We start from the raw sequence: 27,979 nt of genomic DNA on the forward strand, positions 1-27,979 counted from the left end.
CTATCAATATTGGTTATTTGTTAGGTGATATTGGTAGTTTGCCAGGCATTCTGGTTCTATCTCTTGCTGCCTCCTATCTTCTGCTTTTGGATTGTCATACTTCTAGTGTTTTAGGGAGAAGCATAGGGCATATATATTTTATTCAAACATTTTTTAGTAAGTATTGTTCGACACAGGGAATGTAATGACTAACAATATTCACTGTGAGCTTCTGAGTGGTACAAAACTGTGCATCCTTAAAAATAAATATATAATTACGATAAATACCGTGAATAAGAAAAAAGTAATGACATGGCAGGACCTTGTGACAAGCGGGGTAAGTCAGTAAAAGCTTTTCTGGGAAAAAGATATTTAAGCTGAAGTCTGAGGAATGAGTTAGCCAGGCAAAACTGAAGAAGTGTTACAGTGCAGAAAAAGTCCTGAGGCAAGGGAGGCGTGTTGGATACACCCCAAATGCAATTTGGCTAAAGAAAAATGAGATCAAGGGCACAGTGATACAGGATTACGTAGGGAAGCGAGTGGAAGCCAACATAAGAAGGTGAGGCTGAAAAGGCAAAGAAAAGACCAGATCTGTAGGGACTTGTATGTAATATTAGGGTTTTGGATTATCCTAAATGTAACAAGAAGCCGTGAAGAATGTAGATCAGGAAAGTAATATAAGGAATTCTGGATTTTTAGAAGATCAGTTTGGAGAATAGATAGAGGGAGAGGAGTAAGGCTCCTTTCTTTGTTCTTTAGTTATAGTACTTATAAAAGAACTGTTACCTCCTCTGTGAAGCTCTCTTTATAATTTTTGCCTGTAGAGGTGACCTTCACTCATTTGTTCACCTAATGAACCCACTGTGCTGTGAACCTAACACATACCAAGGACACCGTAGGTATTGTAGAATGAGGAATCATTTATTCATCCTTCTGAAGACAAGACCGTGGGCCCTTTAAAGTCAAGGAAGTCATTTAGCTCCTAGTTTCAGGCTGTTTGGAAGCTAGACCCTCATGCTGTGGGGATGGTCTTTTTATCCTTTGTTGTGAAGAAACGGTGCATCTAGATTTTAGGTATTTTTCAGAAGCATATGATCCATATATAGTTGTTGATTTATGTGTGCCTGGGCGAGGAGGAGTTCAGGATCTTCCTACACCGTCATCTTGTGGAAGACCATTAAGGCATTATTTATATAAGTAGAAACATGGGAATAGTTTGTCACTTTCTCTCTGTTCTGTTAGTGTAGGAAATTAATAACATTCATCCAAACAAATTGTACACTAAGAATTTTTTCTTTTCTGTCAACATGTGTACTGATTTCAAGTTTGTATCCTATTAGTAATTTACCGAGAACACATTTTATAGTAGAAGTTGATTTTAAATGGTTGTTCAGGAGACACATTTTACTCAGGGCAGCATTTAGCCTAGCTACTTTGCAGTCTGATGACTATTAAAAGAATTCCATTATCTCTTTGTTACTTATTATTCTCTCAGGTTAAGCTAATGATTTAAGTTCATATTAATTCTTAATACTTTCTAATTTTTATCTCAAAAGTCCTTGATGCTTTCTGCCTATTTAAACAAACTGATTTTCTCTCCCAGAAATGCTTATGTCTAACTGTTGGGTGCTTATGTCTTAAGAAGTTTTACATGGAAAATGTCTTTTCTTATTATATACACATTTTTTTTCTCAAATTTGTCTGCTCTCCATTATTTTCATCCCACTACAACAATTTTTAAGAGGAGGCACATTGTCTCCTCTGTTTATCTTCCCTATAGTCAAATCCAAAAGCAATTGTAATTGAGTGCAGTAGTCCTAAGTTTCTGAAAGTGTGATGAGACCAGTGATACAGACTCAAGAGATTAGTTTTATACTTTATGTATGAATGTATACTTTATTCTTTATGTATGAATTCTGGAAATTTTAATCTATTTGTTGACTCTAGAGAATTTATTTTTATAGGTTTTATTTTCTTCCACTAGTTTCCTAGAATTTCATTAGATTCATAAAGTTTATGGATAATTATAATGCAACCTCTTGATGATTGAAGACATCAAAGGCCCAGAGCTAGGCAGTGTTAACCTTAAAATTAAAAGCTATTTTATCTGTAAAAATTTGGAAACAGCAGAGAACTGCAATTCAGGAACTGCAAGCTATGGCAAAACCATAAGCAAGTTAAACAAGGTAGAGGAATGTTATTTTATGGAGACAAAGGAGGAAGTTGGGAGGGGTTGTTTTAAATGCAAGTCCATTGGAGAAAAGCAGGAGTTAAGGCTGTTTCTCACTGGATGAGTTGCAGGGGTAGCCAATTTCTTATAGGAGATGAAATGCACATCTTTCCCTATGGGAACTTGTAATTAATGATTCTTTCTTGGTAATAATTCTTCTGTTGGAGTCTATAATTGACAATCTTCCTATAATTGACATTTGAGTGATATGTTCCCACTTTGGCCTCCTAGCTCCTTTTTACTGAGGTTTCCCTTTATTAATTTTCACAGTGGATTACTATAGTGAGGTGGTTATGGGTGTCTGGAAGGAGATAACAATTCAGACTCCTCTTTGTCCAGCATTTCTTCCCCAAATGCATACTACATTAGATGCTAGACTTTATGCTGGTTATTTTTAAAAATTCAAACACTAATTGGTTTAGTACAAAGGATCTTAGATATTTGTACTTTATGAGTCAGTAAAAATTTCAAAGAATTAGGAGACTGATAGAGTTGCCAAAGTTTAATTTTTCTTAGGTGAGGCCATTGAGAAACAAAAGAAAGAAATGCTTTTGCCCTATTACATTATCATCATTTCATGGAAAGAAATTTTAACATCTGAAAGAATGATGAGTAGTGCTTTTACTGTTAATCTACAAATGGCAACTATAATCCAAAATAGAGGACTAAAGCCATCAAAATATTTGGCATTCTCTATGGAGAACTATATACAAAAGTGGTCAGTCAACTCCTTGAGACAGGTAGCAGATGGGTTCTGATACCTACCATTACTCCAACAACCTCCCAGTTCTCATATAACCAGTCTGGGTGGGGAAAGGATGGATGTGGAGAAGTTTTGGAGAAGTGTTATTGGCCTACTGAAGATGAAAAACTACTTGTAGAAATCAGGGATATCTTCCATAAAAGGAAGCTTAGCTTCTGTATCCCTTAGATTCTAATTAGAAAAACAAAACAAAAGGGATTTAATACAAGAAACTGATTACACAAGTATTGGATGATGAACAAAAGGGGTCAGCCAGGTAACCCAAAGAATAGTGAAGCAGCCTCCATTCCTAGTCAAGGGGGGAAATGGTGTTATGAGATCTAGGCATGCAAAAGAGGGTTCACTCCCATAGGAGCTAGAACCACCAAGGGGTCACTCTGAAGAGTGAGTAGATATTTGATGGGGGGTATTGTGCCAGTGGTTCTGGGTCTGCCAGAAGGGAGTGCCAAAGTAGTCTCTACTCTTGGAATGAGGAAGAAAGTCTCTTTTCTCCAATTTTCTTCCATCCTCCTACTAGTGACTCCCATTGTCAGCACTTAAAGGAAGCCAGCTGTGAAGAGAATGTATAAATGTAGTTTGCAAAGTCTCAGCCCCAGCATTACAGAACAGATTTTTAGAATGATTGGCTTGGGGCTGAAAGACATTAATAAGTGACTGACGGGGGCCCCTGGGTGGCGCAGTCGGTTAGGCGTCCGACTTCAGCCAGGTCACGATCTCGCGGTCCGGGAGTTCGAGCCCCGCGTCGGGCTCTGGGCTGATGGCTCGGAGCCTGGAGCCTGTTTCTGATTCTGTGTCTCCCTGTCTCTCTGCCCCTCCCCCGTTCATGCTCTGTCTCTCTCTGTCCCAAAAATAAATAAAAACGTTGAAAAAAAAAAAAAAAGTGACTGACGTAGTATCTCATTTCTCCATTGGTCACTTATGCAGAATACATTCTGATCTGCTCTATGTGACTTCTTTTTTTTTTTTTCCAACGTTTTTTATTTATTTATTTATTTTTGGGACAGAGAGAGACAAAGCATGAACGGGGGAGGGGCAGAGAGAGAGGGAGATACAGAATCGGAAACAGGCTCCAGGCTCCGAGCCATCAGCCCAGAGCCTGACGCGGGGCTCGAACTCACGGACCGCGAGATCGTGACTTGGCTGAAGTCGGACGCTTAACCGACTGCGCCACCCAGGCGCCCCTCTATGTGACTTCTTGAGCAAGATAGAAAGAGAAATGAGGAGAGACAGCTGGGCAGGAGGAAGAGATCGCAGCAGAGCACCCTATGCCCTCACCATTTGGTGCCACAAGGATGCTGGAGCTTATCCTGGATCAAGTGCACTGTGGCCTTAGCCATCTTGTCAGTACTTCATTCAGCACTTGAGTGCAATGACAGACTATAACTAAATGCTCTGCTAAGTAAAAAGACTTTTTCTCCTTTTAATTAATTCTTCTCTGCTGCAATGTGAAAGAAATTGGAACCTAAAGAGCGGGGAGGGAAGAGGAATAAAAGAGTAGACCATTCCATCTTCACACTCCAATTCCTAAACACTGGCTACTGAAGTGGCTCCACAGGGCCTGGCCATTGAGCAAGGAAAGGAGAAGGAGATGTGATTTAAAGCAGTTATGAGTTGCAATAATGGACTCAGTCTGAACTGATGTTAAGGAAGAGGAAATGGTTGTGACATTGCAGATGGAAAGCAGTGGTTAGAGAAAAATTAAAACCATGATGTATCTGGGCTCTACTGAGTTCAGAATGTTCAATGAATCAGTTACACAGAAATCAAAACCAAACTTTTTGAACAACATCTCAGCATAAAGGGCAATCTTTAAATTGGAAAAAAAAGCTTGCTTAAAAAGTCTAAATATTACTCTTATTTTTCTCATTTCTTCATGGTTTGGCCTAGCATGTATCCATGATGTAGGCTTTTAGAGTGATTACCATTATTCATTGAAATTTTTATCAGCAAGGGATTACTAGTATCAATAGCTATAACCTATGAAAAGAGAAATTCACACTAGTGCTATAGCGGCCAGCGCCCTTCTCCTCATTTTAGCTTTCAAATCTCTGTGGAGAAAGGAGAAAGAAGGAAAGGTGAAATTATAGGAACACTGTAATCTTGAACATAAGAGAATGTTATGAAAGAATAGTATATGTTTAAAAGCATCTTTTAGGTGGTAAAATACAAAAACCATAGGAAATCTATTAAAATGTGCCAGAAGTGGAATTTATAGTCATCATACTTACTCATCACCTTAGAAATTCTTAGAAATATTTTGTTTTAATAAAACATATGGTATTCTATGTATTGAGAACAAACTCAATGAGTAGGACCTTTCCTACTCATTGGTAGGAAGAATAATGGGTAATGGAAGAAGAATCTCAAATTAAGAGAACTTGACTTCTTATCTACATTTGCCTTAAATTGGAGGCAGTTAAAAACTTCAGTATCTTTTAAAAAGTATTTCTTTTTGTCCTTACATGATCAGGGAGCATGGTTCCAGAAAACTGATCAACTTAACTTGTATTTCCATCATCAGAAATGAAATAAAAATAATTTCATTCACGTCTACCTTGAAAAGATGTGAATAAGACCCAATCAGCTGCATAGGGTAGGTTAAGGCTTGGTTTTAGAAGCAAAATTTTCTGGTCTGAACCAACATGAGTGTGACTTTGGGCCTACTTCATTGCTGTTCCAAGACTTGATTTCCTCACCTGTCATTATTCTTGTGCCCATCTCATTTGGTTGGCTGCTTTTATGAGACATATTTGAAATCATGTATTTGCTTAAACTGGCATAGCTTCTCAATCTATGTGAGCCTAAATGAAAGGCAACTGACACTAACAATCAGCAATAAAATGGTTTGTACAACCCCTATTCTCCTATGTATATGTATTTTGTGTGTGTGTGTGTGTGTGTGTGTGTGTGTGTATAATATGTAATTTGTATTATATAATATATAATGTATAAAATTTATTATATATATTACATATAATTGTATAAAATAAATATTATTTTTAAAATTAGAAAAAATGTTTATTTACATTTGAGAAAGACAGAGACAGAATGCAAGTGGGTTAGGGGCAGAGAGAGAGGGAGACACAGATCCGAAGCAGGATCCAGGCTCCGAGCTGTCAGCACAGAGCCTGACATGGGGCTTGAACCCAGGAGCTGTGAGATCATGACCTGAGCCACCCAGGTGCCCGGGTATAAAATATATATTATATATAATGTGTTAAATTATATTATGTGCTATTATATAATAATACTATAATACTATAAAATAATATAATATTAACATATTACAACATTTCTCAGATCTCCCAAATAGAATCACTATTACCATCAAAGAGTGATGCCAGGAGTGCCTGGGTGACTCAGTCTGTTAAACATCTGACTCTTGGTTTCGGCTCAGGTCATGATTTCACAGTTCATGTGTTCAAGCCCCACATCGGGCTCTGTGCTGACAGTGTGGAGCCTGCTTGGATTCTGTTTCCCTCTCTTTCTGCCCCTCCCCTGCTTGTTCTCTCTCTCTCTCTCTCTCAAAATAAATAAACATAAACTTAAAAAAAAAGAGTAATGACATAAAAGTATTTCTGCCCCACAAAAGCCACTTGAGATAATGCCTGCTGACCTTTCTAAAAGCCATAAAGCCATTTTATTATTTTTTTTAATTTTTTTTAACGTTTTATTTATTTTTGAGACAGGGAGAGACAGAGCATGAATAGGGGAGGGTCAGATAGAGGGAGACACAGAATCTGAAATAGGCTCCAGGCTCTGAGCTGTCAGCACAGAGCCCGACGCAGGGCTCAAACTCACGGACCGCGAGATCATGACCTGAGCTGAAGTCGGCCGCTTAACCGACCGAGCCACCCAGGCGCCCCCATAAAGCCATTTTAGAACTCCCATTTACTCATTCATTCTTTGAGCAATTATTTATTGAGAACTTGCTTTGTGTTCATCACTGTACTAGGCACTGAGGAGGCATATTTTAAAATTGCCCTCTAGCTTTGTAAAGTTTTTGGATCAAATCTGTTGTCAGGGTCCTAGCAGGAAATAGATTGCACTTTCAATGGGATGAAAGAGAGATCTATTTAATGGAGGTACTATTTACATACTATTTACTATGTGGTCAGGGCTGAGAATAAGCAGACAGGCAAGGATGAAGCACCACAAGGCTAGCCACAGTCCTACATCTGAAGGTCAAGTGGAAATAGTAGTTAGTGGAACCAAGGGAACTTAGAAGACAGGTGCCTACAGAGCTGTGACGTAGGGTAGAAGACTGTAGCCACTGCTACGCCATAGCCAGCAGGAGAAATCCCTCTTTCTTCTTGCCTCCCATCTACTGCCTCTGCTTCCCATTGGCTGAACACACCCTGTAGCCAGAGGGCTAGAGAGCCCATGGACAGTAGTCCCAGAGCACCAGCCTCCAAGAGCACAGGATAGAAAAGGTGGAGGGGTGAATCTCGATTGGAAAATGAAGAGTATCCAGAAAACATCTCTCTTCTAGTTTTTCTTGTTTTATATAACAGATATTGTGTTTTATTTCTGAATATAAAAGTAAAATATTTTTAATATATAACATTTGGAAAACTGCCTTGTAACTTGAGATCCTGCTTTTTCCTAACCAGGTCATCCTCTCAGTTAGAGGCACATAAATGTATCCAATAAGCTCTCACACTCAAAGTGTCATAAAATATAAATTTATTTCCATGGCTTAGACCTCTTAAAAGTACTCTTGCTTGCCAGATGATCTACTGATGTTACCCTGGAACATTTTGTTTTTCTTCCTGTCATAAATTTCCTTAGCATGGCATCTTTCACACCCTTAGTATACTAAATTCCTTTCCATATTTTTGCACACCATGTTGTTCTTAATTATCCCCAGAATTAACAAATTCTACTTGTTATTTAAGGCTAAAAAGAATCCTCATTTCCTTCCCAAAGCCTTCCCTGAAACCCAACACCAACTATTTCTTTATTTCAAAGAAGAGTTTTATTTACACGTATGACTTTAGCATTCAATTATATTCTTTGATTTATTAGCTTTACAAATATTTTTGAACAACTACTATGTACTAAGTACACATTTAATATGTGTAAATTTTTCCTTTCAAAGTAGAAGTTTTGAGGGCCATATTTGCTTTGAGCTTCCTTCCTTCCTTCCTTTCCATTTCTTTATTAGATTTATTTTAGAGAGAGAGAGCCAGTGGGGGAGAGGAGCAGAGGGAGAGAGAGAGAATCTTAAGCAGGCTCCATCCTCAGTGCAGAGCCCAGAGTGGGTTTGATCCCATGACGCTGGGATCATGACCTGAGCCGAAATCAAGAGTTGGATGCTCAACTGACTGAACCACCCAGGTATCCCTGAACTTCATTTTTTAAAAATCATTATTTTATTTGAGTATAGTTGATACACGATGTTACATTAGCTTCATGTGTACAACATAGTGATTCAACTTCTCTGTATGTTATGCTATCTCACTATAAGTGTAGCTGTCACACATACAATGCTATTATAATATCATTGACTATATATTCTATGCTGTGTCTTTGTTTTTATGACTTATTCATTTCATACCTGAAATCCTATATCTCCCACTCCCCTTCACCCGTTTTACCCATTCCTGCACCCTTCTTCTCTTGGGCAACCGTTGGTTTGTTCTCTGTACTTATAGATCTAATTCTACTTGTTTTTTTATTCATTTGTTTTGTTTTTTAGATTCCACACAAGAGTGAAATCATATGGCTTTGTCTTTCTCAGTGTGACTTATCTCACTTAGCGTAATACCCTCCAGGTCCGTCCATGTTGTTGCGAATGGCAAGATCTAACCCTTTTTTAAATGGCTGCATAATATTCTATCATCTATATACACCACATCTTCCTTATTCATTTGTCTATCAGTGGACCCTATGTTTATTACAGCATTATTATTTTTTTAAATGTTTATTTATTTATTTTGAGAGAGAGAGAGAGCAAGCAGGGAAGGGGCAAAGAGAGTGGGAGAGAGAGAATCCCAAGCAGGCATAGAGCCCAATGCGGGGCTCAAACTCAACGAACCACAAAATCTTGAGCTGAGATGAAATCGAGTTAGACACTTAACCAACTGAGTCACCCAGGTGCCCCTATTGGCAGCTTTATTTACAATAGCCAAGATATGGAAGCAACCTAAGTACACATTTAGCTTCATTTGGATTCTGTCATACTTTGCACAAGTCTGAGAAGGTATAGTTAAGGTCTTCATTTCTGCTGGGGAAACTTGATCATTGTCCCTGCCTGCTGAAGATAGCCTGGAGATTTCTACTCCAGTTGCACCTATTTTTAAGTGCAATTCCTACCAAGCAAAATGGATGTAGGATAGAAAGTAAATTTTGCTTCATAGATTTTTCCTACTGATTTAGTATGTGAAGCAACTTGTTAGAGATCACTTTGGTATTCTTATTTTCTTTCCAGACCCACACTCTACTAATTATGATTTTGTTTTGAAATTGACTGCAAATAACATTTGCATCTTGACAGTCCAGATGCTAAACTTACAGTCATGTGTGTTTCATTTTGCACCATGATATGACATGATACTGTATGTATTTTGTTAACTGTGAAAATTCAGTTGACACTTTCCAAATAGATATTTAAGAGACCACGTAATTTATCAACTACCTACAGCCTAAGACTTACCAGATCCTAGCCTATCACTGTTTCTTAGTTTCTTCATCCCCGATAAGTAGATATCCTTTACCTCCCCACAAGGTGTCCCCCCAAATATATGGCACAGTAAGTTTTGTAGAAATAAAATAACTTTAAAAATAAGTTAATATTCTTATGTATTTTGTGGGTTCTTATTTTATGTGTATATATAAAATACGTATGTTAATATATATGACATATATTATTATATAGTGCATATTATAATATATACTATATATAATATATAAAATATGTATAAAATCAATTTTTGGATCATAAAATAATACATCACAAAAAATTTGGGAAATATGGAAAGGAAAGAAAAACCTTATAACCCTTCCATGATGTCTACTGTTACCATTTTACACAGCTTTACTTTAGTATTTTTCTATGCTTTTATTTTTACAGAATTATAATAATTGGGTACATCTAATTCTGTATCCTGAATATAAAACTTAAATCTTGAATCTTGCTTTTTTTTTTAAACTTAGGAGTATAAGCTTTTATTTTTTCCGGATTCTACCTTATAGAAGCACTTGAGATTAAAGATCACTCTGTGATAAAATATGTTTGTTATTTGTCTACTTTTGTTATGTGTCAAGGAACCTTTGAGTAAAAGCTTTAAATTCTGGCTACTCCTGTTTGGCCAGCATTCTATAAGTTCAATAACTGCAATAATTCCTTGGTGTATGTGAGGAAATTCTTTTCCTTGGCATACTGAATCAACCCCCTGAAAAACCTATGGGATTCTCTCCCAGAACACTTACAAAGGCAAAGTTTCTCCTTCCCCCACTCTCTTATCCACTCTGTCACTTCTGCTGCCGACTTCTGCATAATATAGTCAAATTATGTGTTAGAAATTCAACCCTGGTTTCCTGGGTGATGGTACAATGCCACTACTTAGTATTCCTAGTCACATAGCTACAATTCCATCACGCTCTTAATCTATATATATCTTCATGTTCGAGAAGCAGACTTTTCAATCAGGCATGTATTAAGAGTTTAAATGTACAGAGTGAAAAAATGTAGGAGCTTCTTGAAGTCAGCAATGATGCGGGACATTTTTTTTTACCAAGATTTTGAAAGACCACCATATGGACTAACGCTTCTTGGATTCAATGATTTCTATAGTGTATCTTTTCCAGTTCAATTCTGCAAACAGAATTCTTTATATTCTCTTATAGACTTTTGAATGCCTGAACTTTAAATTGGGGCCTTTTTTGAAAGACTGGGTTTTCAAAATGAGAGGTTAGTTTTTCTTTGGAGTTGCAAAACCAGGGTGTACCCTTAAATTTTGATAATGTTATTGAGGTTCTTTGTTTCTGAAGTGGCTTAATGATCTACACAAAACAAATATCATAAACTACAGTGTTTCTTCTTCCAAATGGCCAGGTTTGTGTGATTTAAACCAGGGACTTGTAGCTCTAACTATCCATTGCTAAAATTTTCTGTGGTAAATACTTGCTTATGTGTTTATAAATATGAGAGGTTTAAACTGATGGTAAAATTGAAATTAAGATATTTTTTTGTCATGTATATTTTCTGTATTGGTTTGTTTTTCTTTCCTTTTCTTTTTTTGACCGTAATATCAAAGGCTTATGTTCCTTAAATTCTAAATCTGCCACGTTTTAAGCTGTGTTACCTTGGCTCAATTATTTTTCTGATCATTTGTTCCCTCATTAGGAAAAAAATGAAAATAATCCCACAGATTGTTATGGAGGTTAAATGAAACATTGTATGAGAAAGTATAAAGCCCTTCACAAACACATATTATTTCTATATTCTTAATGATCATGGATTATTTGGTAGCCTAAGTGTTACCCTCTATTCTTTTCTCTCCTTCTGAGAAGCTTTGCACTGATTTCTTGGATTTTTGTATTTTGTGAACCTCTTTTTCCACATTTCAGATTAATTGGCTTGGAAAATTATGATATTTACTTACACACATACATTATATGCACTCAAAAGTTAGTTTGGAGAATACAAATAAGCCACGTATTTGTATTCAACTAAGGGTACTGAGCTCTTTTTGTGTGTGTGTATCTCTTTTTTTTTTTTCCCTGTAGGTCTTAAAAATTGTCAGCAAAACTGTGCCGGATAAGAGACATTCTAAGAGGGGATATTTTTCACCTCTATAATGAAGAAAAGCAGGAGTGTGATGGCAGTGACGGCTGATGATGTAAGTTCTAAAAGTCAGAGTTGCTCGATTCTATCCACTTTTTGTCTGCTCAATGAAGTCAGTCTATAATTTTATTCAAAGGGCAGGCTAGGCTGTTTAACAGCACCACTTTGTCACTAATTATTCCTGTGACCCAGGCATTGCCAGCACCTGGTCCCAGAATTCTGCAAAGTAGACAACAGGAACACTGCCCTCTCTGCAGCTTGGAGATGGGCTCAGCTTCATGGTTGAATTCACAAAACCCCCAATCTCTGATGGATGCCTACATTCCAACTCTTGCAAACTCCTCTTTCTACACTGCTTGCATGATCAGTTTCCTGATGACTTTCTTACCCATCATTACTCAGGCACAGCTAATCTTTGAGAGTCACCTCCTATGGTGGGGTCTTTGACAACTGCTTGTAAGAAGCCTGTGATGTATGCATCCTGTAGATCTTGGCTACTCAAATGTGATCCTCAGAGCAGTGGCATTAGCATTGCCTGGGTGTTTATTAGAAATGCAGAGTCTTAAGCCACATCTTAGACCAACAAATCAGACTGTATTTTAACAAGATCCCAGGGTGACTAGATACATTCATTCTTTCAGAAACCCTGCTCCAGGTTATCTGAAGAAGTCTGTAAACTTACCATTTCATAACTTTGCATCATGGGCGGCTGAGATTAATTATCTCCTTTGCTTTCAATTGCCCAGTCTCCTGTTAGTGTGACTTTAATTGTCCAGGTTTTACTCAGTTTCTGATTGTAATTGAGTTAAAAATTATATGCCGACTGATATGATGTGCAGAAGGAAAAGAGGGGGGTAGGAAAAAAAAGTATTTTTCCTTGCTTTCTGTAATACCTCATCTTGTGGTTAAGCTCCTGTTTCAACAGATGGGGGACGGGCTGGAAGGAACTTGAATCTGCCAATTACTGTAAAAGTCTGTCTTTTGGTTAAATGCCCTGTCTTTCAGGATTTTTCCCTGTTCTTACTTCTTCCCTTGCCCATGGCATTGGGCAAAGGGACTTAGCATTAATTAACATTATGGTAAAAGATGTGCGGTATTGTCCTTGTCTTGTATGGTCCCCTTTCCACTAACATCCACTATTGTTCAGTTGAGGAACAGCTCATTTTCCCAGGTCTTGGGTGTCAAGTCTCTGTCCTTGGTCCATTGCTGATTAAGCATGTGACAGGTGTATGAAGTGATGACTGCTTTCAGCGTGAGCAGTATACCTTCTTAGTGCACTGTGAGTTTGACCTTCTCCCCCACTGCGTGAACTCCTCTCAGCGGGGACTCTGTTTGTTTAAAAGCTTTGCTTTCTGTCCTACACTTACGTTGGGGCTGCTTACCCCATGGACTTCTGGTCCCTTTGCCACATGTTGAAGCAAATCCCATAGCAGGCAAGCAGAAGCTAATTCTCAGCTTCTTTCTGTGTCCCTGTAGGTGCTTGTGGGAACTTCTTGGACCCACAGGTGCAGAAGGAGACTTAGCTGTGCTGTAAGGCTCTTGCCCACCAAAACATACCTTTTCGCCATTGCAATTTCTACTCTTGGTTAGTGTTCTAGTTTCATCACCTGTGATAATATTGCCTTTCTTTATTTCCCCCTTCTCTGCTCCTTGACTACAAGGGAACTTCCCTTAACTCATATTCTAAGTTCTCAGTACCCATGGTAAAAAGTGATGTTCAGACTTCCATGCTCTACTCTGGACATCTAAACGGACACTTTGGGAGTTCAGAAATCATTTTTCTTAAAAACAAATAAAAACACACACAAAAAAACCCACCTTGGGATTGTCTTTTAATACTATTTGTATACTGTGTGCTCCAAGATTCTGTTTTTTGGAAGAATAAAACAAAGCAATGCATTCTGTCTATAAAAGATGGACAATGATTCTTTCCTTACAGTAATAATCCCAATCCTCCCTTGAGGCAGTCAGTTGCCACAGTCAAAAGACAAAAGATGGAGATTGTTGCATACAAGAATGTGCAAAAAAGAAAAGCACATTCAAAGAATATTAAACCTACCAGAGTGGATAATTATTACCTAATTTGCAGTGTCCAACATGCACTAGCCACATATGACTCTTAAGCACCAGTCTGAATGGCAATATGCTGTAAGTGTAACAATAGATCTTGGATTTTGAATATATAATAGTATAAATATAAAAGAATGTAAAAAAATTCATTAATAATTTTTTATATAGATTACATTTTGAAATGATGATATTCAGGGTATACTAGTTTAAGTAAAGTATACTATTAAAAGTAATTTCACCTGCATCCTTAAATAATGTAACATTATATGTCAACTATACTAAAAAAAAGTGATTGCACATGCTTCTTTTTTACTTTTTTAATGTGGCTACTAGAAAATTTAAAATTATACACTTGGCTCCCATTTGTGGCTTGCACCTTATTTCTAGTGGACAGTGATGACCTGGCACTTTTCACTATGTGCCTTGACTCTTCGAGTACAAAGCTTATCCTGAATGTTAACACACACTATTTCTTCCCTCACAACAAGAGCAACTTCGCAGTTTACATTTTATTACCACACTCTTGAAATAAGTTTTCACCCTTAAGTCAAAAATATTTTATCATATTTTTATTTATTTTAATTCAGCAAACATTTATTTAGTGATTTAAATAGTCATTTAATTTAGCACCTGTTATCTGCCAAACACTTGTTAGGTTCAAGAGCATAGTGTTAATGTCCCTTTGAAGCTTATATTCCAAAGAGGCGTGGAGAAATCAATGGATAGATTATAAAATAATCTCAGCTCTGATAAGAGCTATACAGAAAAGTGAAGTTGGTCAGCAGGCAAAGAATGCTTGGATGGTGAGAATAGAATGTTTATGGAGGAATAACGGGAGAAGATGATGTACGGACAGAGAGGCCATGTAGGCTGTGAAGGTGTGAGCCCTCTGAAGATCAGAGGGAAGAACATTTCTGGTAAAGGGAACAACATGTGCAAAGGTCTTTACTGCATGTAAAATACTATGTTTGTCTCTGTCAGAATAAACAAATGCATAACCATGACTATTGTGTTTGTATAATTACAGTACACAAATAACTTTAATAGGAGACTTTATATGATGAATGACACAGGAACAGTATGCATTAAGTACTTTGTGTTTGGGAACTAAGTATCAGAAGTGAGGAATAAATTAATGCTGTTCAGGTACTAAATATGAGCAATTAATTATTAGTAAAGGGATTAAGAATAGCTCACATAGGTGGGAGTTGCTGGTTTAGGGAAGAGGGGAAAAGGGGAAAATGGATAAGAGGTAGGAAAGAAGAACCAGGAAATATGTGACACACACACACACACACACACACACATACACAGAAAGAGAGAGGGGCTGATTTTACATATAAAATATATTATTTACCTCTGGGCAAACTACTCATAAGTGATGGTGATTGCCTGCGATTAAAATACATTTTTCAAAGAAAAAATACTTTTGTTATCGTGTCATGGAGCATCGTGACATTTAGTTTTCATAGGGTCACTGAGTGTCACTTGTTACTGCCCATACTTTCTTTCCATTTCTCGTTTCATAAGGTTTGAAAAACTCTGGCCTATGGTCCAAAGTGAATTGTACCCAAGCTCACTAGAAGTCCTTGGGGGTACCCAATCCCATTTCCTCACCAGGAGTTTAATCAGAAGAATTCCAAAATTGGAGCAAGCTCCAAAAATGTCTTGGGATAGACTAGCAAAGCCAAAATAAAACAACAGCAGCAGCAACAAATTTGTAACTACCTAGGAACTGATATTCCTCAATTGGACATTTCAGTGTTGCTAACTTGGTTAGTTTTTTCTTTCTTTTACACATTATTTATTTTGAGAGAGACAGAGTGTGAGTGGGGGAGGGGGCAGAGAAAGAGAGGGAGACAGGGAATCCTAAGAGCCCTACATGGGACTGGAACTCATTAAGTTGTGATTATCCAGGAGCATGAGGATAATCCCAAACTGGGTTATTCCCCTTGGAGTTGTAGAGATATAGGGTGAATTTGGGGTAGTATGATGCATTTAAAAATTTGTAATTTCCAGAAGTAACATTCAAATTAATGTTTCTTTCCCCCAAATCTTTGATCTGAGGAGTGGTGTAGTCAGCCAGAATCATGCTAGTTAAAATAGGAATATAAATCTAAGATCTCAAATTCAGTAATTGAGAACTGACTGAATTAGATTTTTCCCTTGAGGACGTTGGCAATTTGGGGGGATTACTATATAGATTATGAGTGTAAATGTAGAGTTGGAGTAACTCTACATGGGTTAATGAGTGTTTATAAAACAATATTAATTTTTTTAATTTTTTTAATTAAAAATTTATATATATATATGATTTATTGTCAAGTTAGTTAATATACAGTGTATATTCAGTGTGTTCTTGGTTTTGGGGGTACAGTCCCATGATTCATCACTTGTATAAAACAATATTACTTAATGTTCCCACAATTTTAAGTTATTTCTAAAAAGCCACTCCATTATGTTCTTTTGTGGCAATGCATTTTCACATTAACTGGGGTCTTTTTTTTAAATTTTTTTTTCAACGTTTATTTATTTTTTTGGGGACAGAGAGAGACAGAGCATGAACGGGGGAGGGGCAGAGAGAGAGGGAGACACAGAATCGGAAACAGGCTCCAGGCTCTGAGCCATCAGCCCAGAGCCTGACGCGGGGCTCGAACTCACGGACCGCGAGATCGTGACCTGGCTGAAGTCGGACGCTTAACCGACTGCGCCACCCAGGCGCCCCAACTGGGGTCTTTTAAAACAAATTATTTTAACTCAAGGAATGACTTCAAATTCATAAATTTGAGCCTGTTAGCAAGTCAGTGTGGGGTACATTTTGTGGTAGGTATGACTTTGTTACCTTTCAAATAACAAGTACAAAACAAGCACCCATTTAGTTCATTTACTACAATTAAACCTAGTTGAAAATACTTTTCCTTTTCTAAAAGGGAAAACTATCCAATAACTTTATTAGGAGACTCTAGTGGTTGGTGGTTTAACTAAACAATGTCCTTATTTCTGTTCTCTGGTACAAGTGCCCTTGCATAGCAGGTAATGTTTATACTTATGACTTGCTTCCAGATAACCAGTACTTTCTTTACATGAATATTTGGAATAAGACTGATTTATAGTCAGGAGTTCTGGCTTTTAGTTTGTTCTTGAGTCTTTTCAGGAAGACTTTGTGTATTCTGTTTCAGGAACTTATCTTTATGCCTTTTCAGGAAAAAAAAAAAACCAACCACACAAAACCTTATATATACCAAGCTTTCCCCTCAGCCTCTAATTTGTAAAACATACATACACACACACACACACACACACACACACACACACACACACACACACAGTAACTACACTAAGTGCTAGGCCTACAATGAATTTAACATAACTGGTTAGTAAATAGTGAAACGCTGACCACATCCCAGAATATTTTAAACTCTGGAAAATTATATTTTGTCTTCTTGTTGAATTGGGGTCCTACTAAATTTTAAATAAATGGTATTCCTGTCAAGCACAAGAAAATGGGGGTGGTATCCCATTTCAAGTAGAGGGTGGGGCCCCTGAAAACTGTCAGACCTATTCATACCCAAATTTCCTTCATCAAAAGGTGGTTTTGTGTGGATCAGATAAGCATAAATCACTAGAATATAGGTTTCTGTGAGCATAGATACTATGCTTCCATTTGCTGTTGTATCCTTCTTAAGTAGCTCAGTGTAAAACTATAATGGGTATGCAACAAATATTTGTTGCACCAATCAAGATAGACCTTGAAACTCAAGTTAGTTGTTCTTGTATGAACTAGGATAGGGATGAGTGGAATGGGAGATAAAGAACTTTTGTTTGTTTAAGCCTTTGGAGATATATTCCCGGGTTTTCCTAACTCTATTCTGAAAGGCTAGCAGGGAAGAACCTGTCTTTTTAGGGCCACAGAATGATGTTCGGGTGAGACACCTTGGTCTGGTGATAGGACTCCATTATTCCATGTTAAGAGAGTGATGGTTGCAGCTTTTGAGCTCCAAGTTGCTATCAATGGGTATTTGCATTGCTATGACATTTTCTGTCTTTGAGCTGGTATGAATGATACATCAGGGAGTAGCTCATTTGGGACTCCTACTCCCAACAGTGCCAGGACCTACAGTCACCAAGAGATGTAGGGAGGACGAATAACTCTTGTCAGTGGTTACAGCACAATGTCTTTATCTTCTCACAAGTACTTCATTTATGTCAGCATTAGGGCACGTACTGAACACATGCAGTTCAGTTCAGGGCTGGATAAAGTATACTCTTCTTTCTCTGAGCTCTTACATAATTTTACCAAAAAAAAAAAAAAAAAAGAAAGAAAGAAAGAAAGAAAGAAAGAAAGCAAGGAAAGAAAGACAAAAGGAAAGAAAGAAAAAGAAATCTCAACTCTGAGAAAATCTCTTATGGGAACAGGAATAAGTCAGTTCTCCATAATTATCAAGATCTTTCTGTCCTGAGATAGAAAATATTTTTACTTTAAAACCCTAAGCAAGAAAGGGTATGCCTTAGCTAATGTGGTTTTCTCCTGTGTTGCAGAATGATAACATTGATTTCCAATATATATTCAATGATAGGTTTTCATTTTAGCAAGTTAAAATGAGAAGGAAAGGAAAAAAGAAATAAAAATTTAAGAGAGAGAAAGAAGATAGAAAGCCCTCTGATCCACATGCTATAACTGGTAAATATTACCTACTGTCCTAAAAATCACCAAGAATGTGCAACTGATAGTTTATTCCAAAAGTTGAAAGTTAGCCAGCCTGCCCACTTCTTGTTTTCTCTTAAGCTTTTAATGTGAGTGTTAGATTCTGATTGTGAGATCACGAATCAGGACTTTATGAGTGACAGCTGGATCATTTAGGTTCTTATTTCACTCCACTGTGCATCATTTTAGACATTTGAATTTCATTGTCTTTTTCTTCTTTTTTCTCTCCCTGTGGTTCCTTCAGAATGTGAAAGATTATCTTGAATGTAGCTTGAGTAAATCCTACAGTTCTTCTAGTAACACACTTGGGATCGACCTCTGGAGAGGGAGAAGGTGTTGCTCAGGAAACTTACAGTTACCGCCCCTGTCCCAAAGACAGAGTGAGAGGGCAAGGACTCCCGAGGGAGATGGCATTTCCAGACCTACCACGCTACCTTTGACGACACTCCCAAGCATCGCTATTACAACCGTAAGCCAGGAGGGGTGAGTAGTCTCAAAATTAAATGTCAGTTCTAAGTTTTATTTTCTGATTATTCCAACATAATCTCCTGCTATTAAAATGTTGGGTATTTGTGAAGTAACTGAGGCTGTTGACGTTTTGAGAATTTGTTTTCCTTTGGGTAGAAAGAGGAGGCCCTTTAAACAGTGGAGAGATTTTCAACCTGTTAAGATTGGAAGGAGCCTATCGAGGGAGGAATTGGATACATTTTTATTAATGTCAAGGGAAAACAAAATTACTGCCTATGATCAGTTTTTTTTAATAACTATTCAGTGTGCATCAATATGTTTCCATTTAGAAAAGCAAAATCGTATCAGAGTACCTAAGGGAATTATGTATGTATATATGACAGGAGGTATTTTTATGCTCTGCTCTACATATAATTATTCCTAGTTTCTTTTTATTATTATACCGTTTTACTAACCTCAGATTGTGATTATGTATGAAATAGAACACTTCATTATAAATCAAAAGAGGAATGAAAATTATACTCTGAGAGACAGATGCTTGGGCTATTTTGCAGTCTCTATTTGTAAATGAGGCTATCTGAATCTAGGGCTGAAAAGTTAATCAAGTACATATAATCTTATAATTGTGGTTAAAATTGCACGGTGATGCTGCTTCAGATGTGTGTTTCATCATACATTTAATAATTAGCATTTTGTTTTTTTTCATTTTTTCCTCTACATAATTTTCAAATATTTTCCAAGCATGGCCTGCTTACATAACATGGGGTTTTTTATTTTTTTATTTTTTTATTTTTTTATTTTTTTATTTTTTTTTTTTAAATTTTTTTTTTTTTCAACGTTTATTTATTTTTGGGACAGAGAGAGACAGAGCATGAACAGGGGAGGGGCAGAGAGAGAGGGAGACACAGAATCGGAAACAGGCTCCAGGCTCTGAGCCATCAGCCCAGAGCCCGACGCGGGGCTCGAACTCACGGACCGCGAGATCGTGACCTGGCTGAAGTCGGACGCTTAACCGACTGCGCCACCCAGGCGCCCCTGCATGGGGTTTTATCATTACAATGAAAAGTGTTTTCTCTATATTTTATGTAATTTTAAATTTTAAAAATATGGTGTACTTTTTGTTTAAATCATTTATCAAGGAGAAGGACTAATATTGCATCATTAAAATCTGGTTTTTATGCTGTGCCATATACCCTTGCCACTTGGTGAGCTTCCATAGTGCTGATGCGTAGCCCAGTATGTACCCATTGACTAATGCAGGGCATTTTTTAGTTGCTGGTTCTCAAATCCACTAAGAATTAGATCACTGGGACTCCAGCCATTATAGTTACTGGCATGAAATGGTTCGTCAGACAGTCTGTATGTGATAGATAGAGAAGCATGGTAACATACCATAGGGAGAACGGGTTAAAAATTTGTGACGCACTGACTTACCATCTTCTGTTGAGCTGAATTAACATTAGAATTGTCATAGCCAATCATTGAGAACTAAAATGGGCATATCACTCCCGGATCGCTTACTCAATTGCATAGCTCATGTAATTAGTCTTGGTTATGTTTCTGCAGAATTGCAGATTTGGAGTTGTAAAGAATTCCACAGATTTATTTTTCAGCAAGTTGGCACTGGTACAGTTGTACCAGTTGTTACAATTTTGAAATGCTTTCATACCAGTTGGTAAATGTATGCTTTCCTGAGTTCTCTGATTGCCCCTTCTAGCATCCCAGACTCTTTCCCAGAAGTAAATTCCTCACAATCCAGCACCTAAGGGGGTGATGACTGGCACAGCACGGATCTGGTTTGGGCAGGTGTTGATGACATACTTTATAGGATAACAATCTGGATAAAATGTACCTTGTAAATTTTGAATTTATCTAACTCAAGGACACCTTGAAAGTTGTGGAATTGTCCTTCCCATAGAAGTATCAAATCCTGCCTGACATTTGGGACATGATTGTCTATCTCTGTCAGTTGAGTGTATTAGTTTGTACAGCGACAGTAATAATACTCACCTCATAGGCTATTGTGAGGATTAAATATAGTAGCCTCTGTAAGATACCTACCTTAGTAAAAAGCACATGTTAGGTTATCAACAAATGTTAGTTTCTGTCCCCTTGAATATTATCCAGTAAACCCTTTTGAAAACTAGAAACCATGTGTTAAGTTATCAGCAGCCTCATGCAGGGTCCCAGTAATTTAAAGTGAAGCGGAAGATTTAGCCATTATCCAGGGAGTTTGTGTTGTGCAATCAGTAACACTACATATTAAGTAATTCATTCATAACATGTCTTTCATTTCAATTACCTGGATACTTTTTAATATATGAGAGAGTATCAGTCATTGACTCTACATTTATTTTTAACTGTGGGTATAAAAGCATTGCTATATGTTCCTTAAAAATGCTTTCACTGGAACATGCATAGTTGCACACTGGTAGAATTGCTGGCTGAGGAATCTGATTGAAAGACATTTGATTAGAAGTGAGGAAGTCGAGCTCCAACTATCACTGTCATCAACTTGATGCAAGTTCACAGATGTCAGGGATGCAGCCTCTGACCATGTGTGGGAAAGAATTATACTTACCACTTAGAGCACTGAGAATATGGAATCAATCTCCATGTCTAAACCAGGGGTGAGAAAACTTTCGGTGAAAGGTCAGCTAATATTTTTGGCTTTGTGGGCCTTGCAGTCTTTTTCATGACTATTCAACACCACTGTTATAGTGTGAAAGTAGCCATAGATAATGCATGATGAATAAATGTAGCCGTGTTCCAGTAACACTTAATGTATACAAACAGGTAGCAGGCTAGATTTGGCTTGCCAGTCAGTTTGATGACTCCTGACCTAGACTTAAAAAAGATCTCTAGGACATGACTCCTACTCTGGTATTGCTTTGACAGTTACAACTGGGTGAAACTTCTCTTGAGCTCCTGGTTGTTGTGCTAAATGTGCCATAGATAAGGGGCCATGTGCTAGAGATTAGATTTTTAAAGCCAGTGAAGGAATTTGAGTGATGCAAATGAAAGGTAGTGCCAAGTGTATATAAGGTTAAAAAGAAAAACCCTGATATAAATTTAGCTGTTGTTTGGAGAGAGCACATTGATGACAGAACTTGGCTGTCATTGCAGGCAAAAGGTCTGGAATATAAAGACAGTGGTTTGATTTACCATAGAGAAAGAACAAATTATAAATGACCTGTGTCCAACTGAGTTAACTTGCATCCTATTACCTTTTGGATAAGGTTCTTCATCCCACAGAAACCCAAATGGACACACAATGGAAAGATAATACCTAGTTTTCAGAGTTGTGATGAAAATTAAAGATAATATGTGTGATTTACACTTTAAAAAATCATAAATTAGAGCCGAGGAAGAAAGGATAGCAATCAAATATTACTCTCAATATTTTCATTAGTGAGGAAAGAGAATGGAAGCTGATTGGAGAAGACTCAATGAAGGAGAAGTGCTGTAATGTGGAGACTTATCTATGCTGAATGGAAGGAACCAGTAGATGGGGAGACATTGAAGATAAGAGAGATGGGCAAAGTTGGTATTGAATATACTAAGGAAGGTACAGGGGGAAAGATGAGTTTCAGACAAGATTAGAAATCTCTTCTTTTGAAATGTGTAAATCCAAGGCAGAAAAGAATGAATATATTGGAAATTACAAGAAGAGAATTAGGAGAACTTCTTTTCCAAAGATCTCTACCATCAATGTTTATCAAATATTAGAGTGCATCAGAAACCCCTTGAAGGCTTATTGAAAAACAGATTGCTGGACCCCAACCTAGAGCTGAGAGTCTGGGATAGGGCTTAGAATACATAGTTCTAACAAGTTCCCAGATGAAACTTCTGGAACTGACCTGGGGTCCACATTTTGAGAATTCTGGCCTAGATTTTCTCAATGAAGTAGGAGGTTAGGTCATTTGCTGAATATAAGGGCAGTGGTCCTTCCACTTTCCTTTCAACCAAAGGTATACATAGTTCCAGATCACCAAGCATGAATTTTTATTTGGTGGTATTTCTTTTTTCTGTGCCACGCCAGCTGACCTGTGGAGCAATTGAATTCCCAGGTATTAGATAATAGTACTGCTTTAAGAATGCTCACATCTTGGAGTGCCTGGGTGGCTCAGTCAGTTAAGTGTCTGACTCTTGATTTTGGCTCAGGTCATGATCTCACAGTTGTGAGATCAAGCCCTACATCAAGCGCTGCGTTGAGCCCCACCTTGGGCATGGAGACTGATTAAGATTCTCTCTCTCTTTCTCTTCGTCTGTCCCTCCCCTTGCTAGCATGTTCTTGTGTTCTCTCTCTCTCTCAAAAAAAAAAAAAAAAAAAAAGAAAGAAAGAAAGAAAAGAAAAAAGAATGCTCATATCTTAATGATGCAATGGAAATATTGTCAAGTGAATTTTCAGTTGGATAGGAAGAAGCTGCGAGATGAAAAAGTCAAGGATTCTTGTTTGAGGGTTTTCCTCATGGCGCACTTTTTCTTAAGAAGGCCTGGCTTCTCCTTTGTCATGCTCTCAAAGAAGATTATAAATATCAGTTTGCTTGTCTCCCATCTCTGTCTGCCTGAGGGCTGTGCTTTGCTTCTCTAAATGTTTCAGTTGTAAACAGGATGATTCTATTGGGAATCTATTAACTTAGGTGTAATATCCTTAATGTTCACTGTCCCAACTTTTACCTCCACTGGGGAGAGTGGTGCCATTTCCCTGTTGCTGTGTGGAGGGCTGGAAGCCATTTCAAGTGTTCTCGTTATCACAGAGGGGGAAAGTGGTCAGTCTGCTGAGGTGGTGACTCAGAAACACAGGATGTGCTTTATTGTTCCTACTCTGTGCCACAAGTTTACAGTCTGATGAGGTTTTCAATAAAAATATTTTATATTTTTGAGCTGCTTCTCCAGTATATATCCTAAAGCCCCCTTTTAGAGATCAAAATGCCCACAGATGCTGCATGCAAATGCCATAGGTTCAACAAAAGGTGGTATGAGGATGGGAAATTGACAACACACACATCTGTTTAGCTCCCACTAGGTTTTACCACCCACTCAAATACTTTGACTACAGAAACTGTGTTTGTGACTTGTGCATTGAGCACTGCAATCTACATGTCAGCAATACACAAAGCCCCCTTCCCTTGGGTCCCCATGGCAGGTATGTGAGATAATGGACAATGATATACAAAATCAAGCATCATCCCTCCACACTTCATTGCATATATATTTTATCAGTCAGGTCAAAATTATATTGGAATATAGGAAGTGCAGACTTTATGTAGAAAGTACTTGGATCTAGTCTCTAGGATTATGATAATTGGTGTATGGCTTTACAGAATAGATAGTATTCTCACTATGATACACCATAGTATACAATGTCCTTTCCGCCTCCTCTTTTATTTAAATTTAATTCCACAACAACCCTGTGAGGTGGGCATTATTTCTTAAGGTAAAGCAAAAACAAAAATGATTTCAAATAAAGTATAATCATTGGAATAAAAGGTTTCATAATACAGAAAGAATTGATTTTGAAGTTTGATGGCTGACAGCTTTCAATTCCCTACCTCTCCCCTTTGCCTCACATCTAGGAAAGAGAAGAAAATATGGAACCACCCCCTTAACCATAATAAAACGCTATATCACTTTCCACCTCCTTCTAAACTTTGTTTCTCTTTAGATAGAACGTGAGGTCTTCTCCTTGGGGAATTCTTTCGCTGTTTACTATGTGAATAGTAAACTTTATTTCTTAGATGTTATTCCTATGTGTTATTCAGCCTGATATTCATAAACTCCTGGGCAGAAGGAGCCCAGCTTCCAGGAGGGGATACTAGGTACCCAGATAAAACAGGTTTCTTAGTTTTATACAAGGTAATGGTGTTTTATTCCTTCAAACTTGTTGTCATTTCAGACAGAAACAAAAAAGTATTGTGATTAACTCATGGCCAAGAACTGAAAGAGAAACAAGACATGGTCTCTGCCCTTCCCTTTAGTGGTTATAGCCTCATAATAGAGGAAGATGTAAATTTAAAAATCACAAAATAATGTCAGAGGTAGTATGTACAACTTACTGTGGGAATGGAGAAGAGTGAATGGCTGTTTTTTCTGGTTTGAACAGTATGTGTGTAGAGACATAAAAGTGCAAAAGAGGATGGGATGTTGAAGGAACTATATTCAGCTTTATTTGGCTGGAGAACAGGGTGAGTGTGCTGAGATGCGGTTGTCAAGGCCCTTGAAGGCTCTGCTGGTCCATTATCCTGAGGATATTGGCAAGCTATTGAATGGCTTTCAGAAATGAAATAAAAGAAGAATGTTTCTATTTTCAACAGTTAACTTCAATGGCAGTGTGGAAGATAGATTGGAATGGAGACAGAAAAGTAATTTAGAAGGACACTGCTTATGTCCAAGTGAATGGTGATGATGGCTGAGTCAGAACAAAGGCAAGGAAAATGGTCAGAGTGTAGCAGGATTCTCGCTCAGAGAGTCATGACATCGAGACTTTTCTTTCCAGGAAGCAACTTTATTCATGCCGGCACAGCTCAGTTGGGTTCATATGAAACTGAGCCCCAAATGCCACATGGCATAGTTTTTTTTACATTTCCTATTTCTTTGTGTCCCGTATATGGTAACACACAAACATGCAGTCTGATTAAGTGGTCTCATGTTACAAGGTCATGAGGGATGTTGTCATGTATGCGTATAGCCTGGTTTCCTTGAGGGTTTTTTTTGTTTTGTTTTGTTTTTTTCATTTCTTAGGGAGGGGACCTTACCACAAGAGGAGGACAAAATGTACTAGGTACTGTTCTAGGAGGTGGGATATAAAGTGAAAAAGGGCAGAGAAATTCTATTTTTATGAAGTTTGCATTCTAATGGGTGTGTGAGAGAGAACTCCCTAATATCCATTTTTCCTTCTCTCCAACTGTAAGAAAAGTCCAGAGTTATAACCGAGCACATGGCTACCCAGGAAATAGACTGTACCTTTCAGACTTTCTTGCAGGTTTCTCTTAGTCTAGGTAGAACCTAGGTTCTGGCCGGAACATGCCCTTAAAATAAAGAGGCATCCTTCTCCTTCCACTGTCCCCTTTGCTACTAGGTCAGAATGGGTATGCAGTGGTGGGATTTCTTGTACTGCGTGGCCCAGGTAAAACCACAGGGCTGATGGAGCAGCAAAACAAAAGGGCCCTGAGCATGTGACAACTTCCTGGAAGCTTCCACACCAGACTAATGTGAAGCAGAATAAAATTCTGTTGTGGTTTTGGGTTTCTGTCTGTTATAGTAGCTGAACCTGTTTTGTAAGTAATACTGGGAGAGACAGATGATTATAGTTGAGGTTAAGCATAAAGGGGATGCCCAGATCATGAATCCCACAAAGCAGTCATCTAAAAATATAAATAAAATAGATAAGTAAGTTATATGTAGCTGAATCTGTTAAGCTTAACATACTTTATTATTATTCAAAATATTACTATTCTATTAGTATCTACTATTATTCTAATAATAGTATTATCCAAATACTATTATTTGAATAATAGTATTATTCAAAATACTTTGCATGTAAGGAAGAGGTTTACAGAATGCCCATGCTAGGCATTCGCTTGCTCCTCAGATAAGAGAGACCCACCTGTGCAAGGAATTTACACTTGGGTGTGCCAGCCAGTGTGATGAACGGGAGACTGGCAGCTGAATATCTCTTCACTATGTCTTCTTCTCATCTGATGTACTTCATTATGTCATCTTACTATCTGTCGTACTTATTAATCCTATGTCAAATAAATTGGTTAATGAGTAGATAAAGACATGAGTCTGTCGAAGTACAAGCTGATTACAGTAGTGATTGTAATAACAGAAGACTATAGACTGAAAACACGTGATGAAGGAAGCAAACAGGGTGATGTGATAGAGTAACTGTGAGCTGCTGAGCAAAGGAATGATACTTTAGATGAGGTAGGTAGGAAGACCACTAAGAAGAGACAATGTTTGATTGATACCCAGATGATAAAAACCAGGCGATTTGCGAAAAGTATGTGGGTGTGTGTGTGTGGGTGTGTGTGTGCTTTATAGGCAGAAGGACTAAAAATATAAATGCCCTGAGGTGGGAAAGGGCCCAGTGTGTTTGAATAGGAGAAAGGAGGCCAGTGTGGAAGAAGAGTAAGACTGGGATTTGGGAGACAGGGAGCAGCTAGATCGCCTGGACATTTATGGGCAATAGTAAGGAACTTTATCGTATTTTGAGAGCAATGGGAAGCTATTACAATGTTTTAAACAAAAACGTGACATGAACTGACTTTCGAAATGTGGTGTTTTGGAAATGGGTATATAGGTAATGGGTACAATAATGAATTGTAGTGGAAGCAGAGACTATTGCAGAAAGGTGATCCAGAACAGGGTGATGCCAGAGTAGATGGAGAGAAGTGAAAGAATTTGTGTTCTTTAGGAGACTGAGAGGGCTTGCTCTGGAATGCATGTCGAAGTCTGGGAAAGGGAGGAGTCAAGCCCCAATGCTGTCCTTTTTGCTTGAGCAGCTGGGTCAACAGTGGTGCCCCATTTGTTGAAACTGGAAACACCTGGGGAATGATTTTTAGGGGGTAAATCAAACGACCTGTTTTATTTCAGGAGAATTCTGGCAAAAATTTCCAAGGGATCTCTTATGGGCCATTGGTCCCATAGCCGAACCAGGCTCTTTAATTGATTACAGCAATGGTGAGCCATCAAAGAGGCTGGCCCTGGGTGCCATCAGGGGAGTGTTACACTCCAAATAGTACATTATATATCATTAACCTAGTCATTGTTATTTTGACCGAGAATCAGTACCTGGCTTCCAGTTGTCCCTGGGATGAGCAAGGAACTCTTCCAGTTCAGCTGTAATATAACTTCGTGTTACACATGCACCCCTTCTTAATTATACACTGCTCGTCATCATTCCTTTTCCTGAATCTTTTGCACCATTTACAGAACAACAACAAAAGCAAAAATACAAATACTAGG

General features: G+C 37.9%; 1 protein-coding gene across 2 annotated transcripts in view; it reads left to right on the forward strand.

The window, feature by feature from the left end:
* Positions 1-27,979, forward strand: part of PDE4B (phosphodiesterase 4B) — a 535,038-nt gene that overhangs the window by 86,315 nt on the left and 420,744 nt on the right. For both annotated transcript variants that reach the window (XM_086717224.1, XM_086717223.1), the window contains exons 2-3: positions 11,706-11,818; positions 18,783-19,021. In XM_086717224.1, the coding sequence (XP_086573350.1) occupies positions 11,777-11,818; positions 18,783-19,021 (281 nt within the window). In that variant the 5' untranslated portion in view covers positions 11,706-11,776. The remainder of the gene's footprint in view (positions 1-11,705; positions 11,819-18,782; positions 19,022-27,979) is intronic.

This window comes from Puma concolor, chromosome C1 (genome assembly GCF_028749965.1).
Source record: "Puma concolor isolate L17-30 chromosome C1, mPumCon1.1.hap2, whole genome shotgun sequence".
NCBI lineage: Eukaryota > Metazoa > Chordata > Mammalia > Carnivora > Felidae > Puma > Puma concolor.